General features: G+C 46.5%; 1 protein-coding gene across 1 annotated transcript in view; it reads left to right on the top strand.

Moving 5' to 3' along the window:
• The first annotated feature begins 6,280 nt into the window (after nucleotides 1-6,280).
• Nucleotides 6,281-6,387, top strand: part of DOCK11 (dedicator of cytokinesis 11) — a 197,325-nt gene continuing 197,218 nt past the window's right edge. The window contains exon 1 of the mRNA XM_018558995.1: nucleotides 6,281-6,382. Coding sequence (XP_018414497.1) covers nucleotides 6,281-6,382 — 102 coding nt within the window. The remainder of the gene's footprint in view (nucleotides 6,383-6,387) is intronic.

Genomic DNA, 6,387 nt, shown 5'->3' with positions numbered 1-6,387 from the left:
CTCAAATTTACAAAATAGTGACATGGGGGTCGGTTGGAGAAACTGCAGTGCAATGTAGGGGACATGATATGTGACACACCTGGAAGTTTCAGATTGCAGCTCATTAAAGTATCTAAACCCAAAAGCAAAATTGTAATCGATTAAAGTTTACCAATCCTTAGATTTGGTGGCTGCATTCGTTTCTTTATTTGGATTTTTTTTTCTTTTTACCTGCTGATTTACCAGTAAGTCTGCTATTTTTCAACTTCCTTTAACAGACCAAGCTGTCCAGTGGCAGCTTTTATTCATTAATGTAAAACCTTTATCCCAAAAGGAAAAAAAAAAAAAAAACTTGCTGTAGTTTTTTAAAAAGTGTTAGCTGGAGTTCAGCTTTAAGTTGTTTGTCAAGTCCATCTAAAACTGCTAGTTCATCTAACTTTGCCCTCTCCGCAGGGTTTATTCTGAATACTGAAGCTTTTACTCAGGCATGATTTGCATATACTGTTTTTGCATGGGCTGTGTATGCACAGCTTTAGAAGAAACGGATTTGCTGTCTAGCTGTTCGCTGGCTCATTTGTTTTCTTCTTTTCTACCACAAGATGGTGCTCTAGAGCTAAAAACAACTGCAGACCAGTGTGCTATGTACAGCAGGTGCACAGGAACCAGCAAGTGTGAGAAGGAACACAAGTTATGCACAATGTAACTCTTCAAATGTTCTGTAGAAACTATTAAGACTGACAAACACTTGGCACAGGGTCACTTGTAAAGCATTACATACCTGTAATAAGAGTTACTATACTTACCTTTCTGGTGACCCGTATGTTGAAATGATGCTTTGGTACTCACCGGCCGCTGCAGACTCCACACGCCTGTGTATGTAACATACCTGCTCCCCCACCGCACACTATGGTTTCTCCTACCAGCTTGTTTGCCACCATTGTGTTCTGTGGGGTAAAGAGGTATCTGACCCATCCAGCCAGTTGTTACCTGCATGGGCCGGTGTTCTGTCAAACTCGAACTCTTCGAGTTCTCCAACTGCCTGACTTCTGGTTTAGTTAGAACTAAGGGTTTGGGGCGAGAAGGCTGTGCTGTACGTGCGCCACCTGCGGCATTTCCCTACCCACATACTACACAGCAATAAAGTATTAAAATGAACTAGGGTCAGACTAATACAGCACGTTATTAATTTGAGTTGCCCTGCTCAATATGGCCGCAAGCAGCGGCCATATTGAGCGGGGCAGCTCAGATTAATACAGTGCTGTATTCGTGTGACCCTAGTTCATTTTAATACTTTATTGCTGTGTAGTATGTGTATAGAGAAATGCCACAGGTGGCGCACGTGCAGTACAGCCTTCTCGGCCAAACCTCTTACTTCTAACTAAACCGGAGGTCAGATGGTTGGAGATCTCGAGGAATTGGAACTTTCGATACAACACCGGCGAGCAGCAAAAAAGAAGCATTTGCAAACGGACCACCCTAAAGCTGATCGAATCGCTGTAAAACGCTCAAACAGTGAAATCCCATGAATCCCTATGGGCATGGTTCCCACCTGGGCGTATTTCAGCCTGTGGAAACACGCTAAAAAAACGCCATACGCCCAAACAAGTACAGGAGCTTCTTTGGGGCGTTTTTCCGCACGTATCCATTGGTATTCCGAGTGTGGCTCAGGGTTAACAAAGCGGTAACCGCGAGCCACACTCGGAATACAGCGTAGGACTTCCCTTGCCTGCGATCCCCCCTGTGTCTTCTGACCGCTGCTGACATCTGGGTTTTCCTTGCGAGCGGCCGCGTCGTACAGGGACGGAACCGGCGGCAGTTTGAAAGTTCAAAAAAAAAAACCCCGAAAAAAAAGATAGACAAAATAAAGGGAAAAAAAAAACATACCGACAGGGAGGTATAAAAACGAGCGTCAAACGCACGTTTCACTGAACGAAAAAACGTGCTAAAAAACTAGCAGAAAAAACGCGCCCAGGTGTGAACCCACCCTAAAGGTAAGTATAACGCCTCTTTCATTACACTTAGAGAGCCTCTTTTAATTCTTTACAAGTGACCCGTGCTGACCGGATCCTTTTTAGAACAACATATTGATAAGCTTTTATTGGCTCATGGGAAATATATATCAAGTGAACACAAATGCAGACAGAAGCACTGTAAAGCCCCTCCAAGTCATCAAACTACTTATTGTACCCTAATACTGCTCTCTTAGGGCTTGTGAGATCAGTTAAGGCAGGCGCGGACAACTCTGCCACTCCAGCTAACTACAAGTCCCAACAAGCCTCTGCCTCTGGAAGTCATGCCTGTAACTGTCAGTCTTGCAATGCCTCATGGGAATTGTAGTTCCACAACAGCTGAAGGACCATAGGTGCCCTTCCCTGAGTTAGAAGGTCAGTATGAGATCCATGTGTGCTTTGTGCTATTCCACCACAAAAATCTGTATGATTGTGCAGCTAAAGCAAGTCCAATGTATAGCAAATGCCTGTAGACACTCGCCCAGACAATCATCAAAACCTTTTTAGAAAGCGCAATGCTTATATATGGACCAGCACGGCGGGTGGACCTTAATGCCCAGTTGTCGAATATATGCCAATTGGCACTTCCAGGACCGAGCAGTCACCAAAATCTGATGTACCTACAATCAGGACAGACTCCCAATTACATCTTCACTGTGCAGCCAATCACAGAGACCAAATTACCAGGAGCGTCTCCAGCGTCACAACCCAATTAAAAGGCTGCCTCTGGCCAACAGCAAGGGGTTAAAGCAACCCTGCTATTCACTTTTCTTATTTAGTTTTGGATAGAGTGGAGAGTGTTCTACCCTCTGCCAAATGTTTATTGCAGTCAGCTCTTGCTGAGGAAATTCACCCTACTATTTGTCCTGGTAAGGGAGATTCACTCTCACTTCCTGTTGCATGGAACCCCGTTTATATTTTTATTGCCGTGTCTTGACTGCCTTAAAGACCATTTTACCCGAGGAAGAGAAAGAGAAGGGAAGTCAACATTTCCAACGGTACCACAGAAGAAGAGTAGAGGAGATATCTGTCACTGGGGACACCTCTTCCTGTGACAACTGTCAGAGGAGAGAGATTTACCATCATTTTTGGGTGAATTCTACGTATTGCTTCTCTGAGGACAAGAAGCGCTGGGAACTATCTCGATAGGGACACAGACAGTGATAGAAAATTGTTGGTTGTGTGTTTAGATGCAGCACTGAGCTCTTGAGGAATGCTGAATTAGGATCTCCTTGCTTAGAAGAACATTGTATCAGTGTATAACATTATACATCATACAGAACGTCCTGTATATGTCATAGATATGTGTACATAAGCATAGAGACTAACAATGCACTACGGTGCCATCTACAGCTCAAAAGATAATATTACATCTCTGACTCTCAGTGATACAATCAGTATGCTGTTGCATTTCCAACAACAATAACAATAATCAGAAGTTCTAACTTAATTCACTTTATCTCTAAAACCAAAACTGAAACAAAAGTTTTAAAATTCCACTTTAAGCTAAATCCTCATCATGACAGCCAGGCAAAGTAAAGTAGGAGTAAGCCCTAACAGAATGACAATAGGAAAATAAAATACTGTTATTCATCCTTTGTTGCATTTCAGTTCTGCTGACGTCCTGCTATCTTATTGCCGCCACTTCCTATCTACATTCATGTTGCTCTATGGCATATCTCAGGGCAGATGGTCTGACGGTGGAAACAGTAGACCGTGCCTGCTTAATGCTTGTTAAAAGGGCCAATTGTAGTGACAGTGTGACAGGGCATAAGTTCCTGAGTGAGGACCTTCATGGCAGGATCATCGAGTATTGATTTAAGAACATCTGCAGATTTAAAAATGACCTTCGAATTGACAATGGCTTGTTAGATCTTATATGAGATATGCTGAACAAGAAAAAAAATCACCCGGGTGACACCAAAATGACTGGTAGTCATTTTGGTGTCACCCCCTCTAAAAAGTCGAGCACTCGGTCATGGATCAAGAGCCTGACAGTGTCAGGGGAGGGGACCTGGGGCAGCATACCTCACCCCGCCGGGTGAACGTCCCCTCCTCTCTCTGCCGGTGTTCATCACTAAGATGGCCACCGGCAGGTGTCAATTAGATGAGCGCGCATGCGGTGGTGACGTCACACATATGCACAATGATGTCACGTCGGGGTGTTACTCGGTCTCTGCTCCGGGTGACACCCAGTCTCGGGATGCCCCTGACTGCAGCTGATTGACCACAGTCATTGTCCAGCCAAGGACTTTTAGCCCATCTCCTTTGACAAAGGTCAACTGAAAAATCAATTTTTGCCGACAGTACCACACACTGATTACATTTTGTCTGGGTCAGCAGGTCTGAGCTAAAATTCAACCAGCGTATAGCCAGTTTAAGAATACACATGGCTCTTATATTGGACAATATCTGCGTCTCCTGGTGTTCAGCTTTACCATTGGGAAGGCAGAAATATGAATCATGTGGCAGATAATACAGTTCTTGTATACAGTATGTATTTCATTCATGTATTAAGCTGTTTGCAGACATTTCCATTTAAAGGATTAGTTCATTATTGACATAAAAAAAAATCATTTTGAATCACAGCTTTGACTTTACAATAAAATGCTGTCCTCCAAATGATTCTTACTTTTGCAGATGCTGCGACCATACTTTCCCCCTCTCTGTCCTGTCCAGATGGCAGGACAGACCGCCTGTTGGGTGCATGGTGTTCTAACCAGGGGTGTAACTAGAAATCACAGGGCCCCATAGCAAAATGTTATATGGGGCCCTATGGTTTCTAGTTTTGCCCACCTGATATCCCAAACAACCCACCTGAGAGTGACCCTGCAGAGCCCGCCATATACTCTCTATGGTGGGCTCTGCAGGGTCTCAGGTGGGCTGGTCAAACCCTCTTACCAGTCAGCCGCGATCGCTCTCCACCTCCTTCTCCTCTGTCGCTGGGCCCCGCCTCTTCCTTCGCTGCCGATGCCTCCTCCCCTGCAGCTGATGGCTGCCAGTGACTCTGCAGCAGCTGTAAGGCGGAACGCGCCACTGCACAGATCACTGACAGGTTGTCAGTAATCTGAACAGCGGCGTGTTCCTCCTCACAGCCGCCAGTGACAGCCAGCAGCCTGAGATGCCATATCGACCCAGGCGGCCTGTACAGCACCAGGGGGATGTCCTGGCCGGGCCCCATAGCAGCAGCCTGGGTCGATATGGTGATTGTTGCACCACTGGTTCTAACAGAATCCTGGATGACATAAGAAGTCTGGACCGCCCATCAGCGGTCTTAGAATTTTATTGTCGGCGGCTGAACATTGTGATTGGATGCAGGCATTGTTCAGTTATTTTTAGAGCCAGCGGGACCGACTAGCAAGATACTGAAGCTTGGCCCAGTGGGAGATTAAGCCATTTACACAGTTTAGCGTAGATGGAGGAATCTGTTGCACTTTTTCCATCTGACTATAGAAAATCTGCAGATAATCTATAGGTGTGTGGCCAATGTAAGACACAAGGTGAGCGGTCACTGATCGGGTGAGTACTACTTCTTTATTATAGCCCATACACCAGGGTTGGTCAACTCCATCTCTCCAGCTGTGCTTTAACTATAAGGGCAAGTTCACACCTATTCCAGTGGAACGTATCCTGGCCAGCTCCCTGTGTTCTGGGGCGTAAGGGGGCATGGCAGTATATTCAAGTCAATGGCCCCGCAGCCACCCCCCCCTGCATGCAGTGAGATCTCCTGCATCAGAGCGCATGGCACAACAATACCTGCGTTCCAGTCCAGTGCGATCGTAAACAATAGTTCAAGCACTGCGTGCAGGGGTGCTGCGGTGCATTGACTTGGAACACACTGGAATAGGTGTGAACCTTAGATCCCAACATGCCTCTGGGAGTCATACCTGTAACTGTCAGTTTTGCAATGCCTCATGGGACTTGTAGTTCCTCAACAGCTGGAGGGACCAAGTTGCCCACCCCTGCCCTAGACCAAAGTGAGCAGTTACCCCCTGCAGTGCTGGGGTAGCCCCACTGCAAGGGTTCAGCTTGGAGTTCTTCTTTAAGGCGACCTACCCCTTTAAAGGCCAGTCCTTTGATGGGTGAGCAGAGACAGCAGCAGCAGGATGTGACCCCAGTGACAGCTCTCTGATGATGATGATGATGAAGCTCTGAGCAATCAAAGTGAGAACCCCCAGCATCATCATCATCACCACCAGGAGGAGGAGCGGAGAGAGAAGATCGGAGTGTCAGACTATCCAGCCCTGTGTACACACGGACGGATCGGCACACACGGCCCCGCACCATCCAGCATGGCAGAGGTCAGGAAATTCACCAAGAGGCTGAGCAAGCCGGGCACAGCGGCGGAGCTCCGGCAGAGCGTCTCGGAAGCCGTCCGAAGCTCCGTTATCCTGGTAAG

The sequence above is a fragment of the Nanorana parkeri genome, unplaced genomic scaffold, assembly GCF_000935625.1.
Source record: "Nanorana parkeri isolate BGI_ZX_2015 unplaced genomic scaffold, ASM93562v1 scaffold373, whole genome shotgun sequence".
Taxonomy (NCBI): Eukaryota; Metazoa; Chordata; class Amphibia; order Anura; family Dicroglossidae; genus Nanorana; species Nanorana parkeri.
This window is presented reverse-complemented; position numbering and strand designations above follow the sequence as displayed.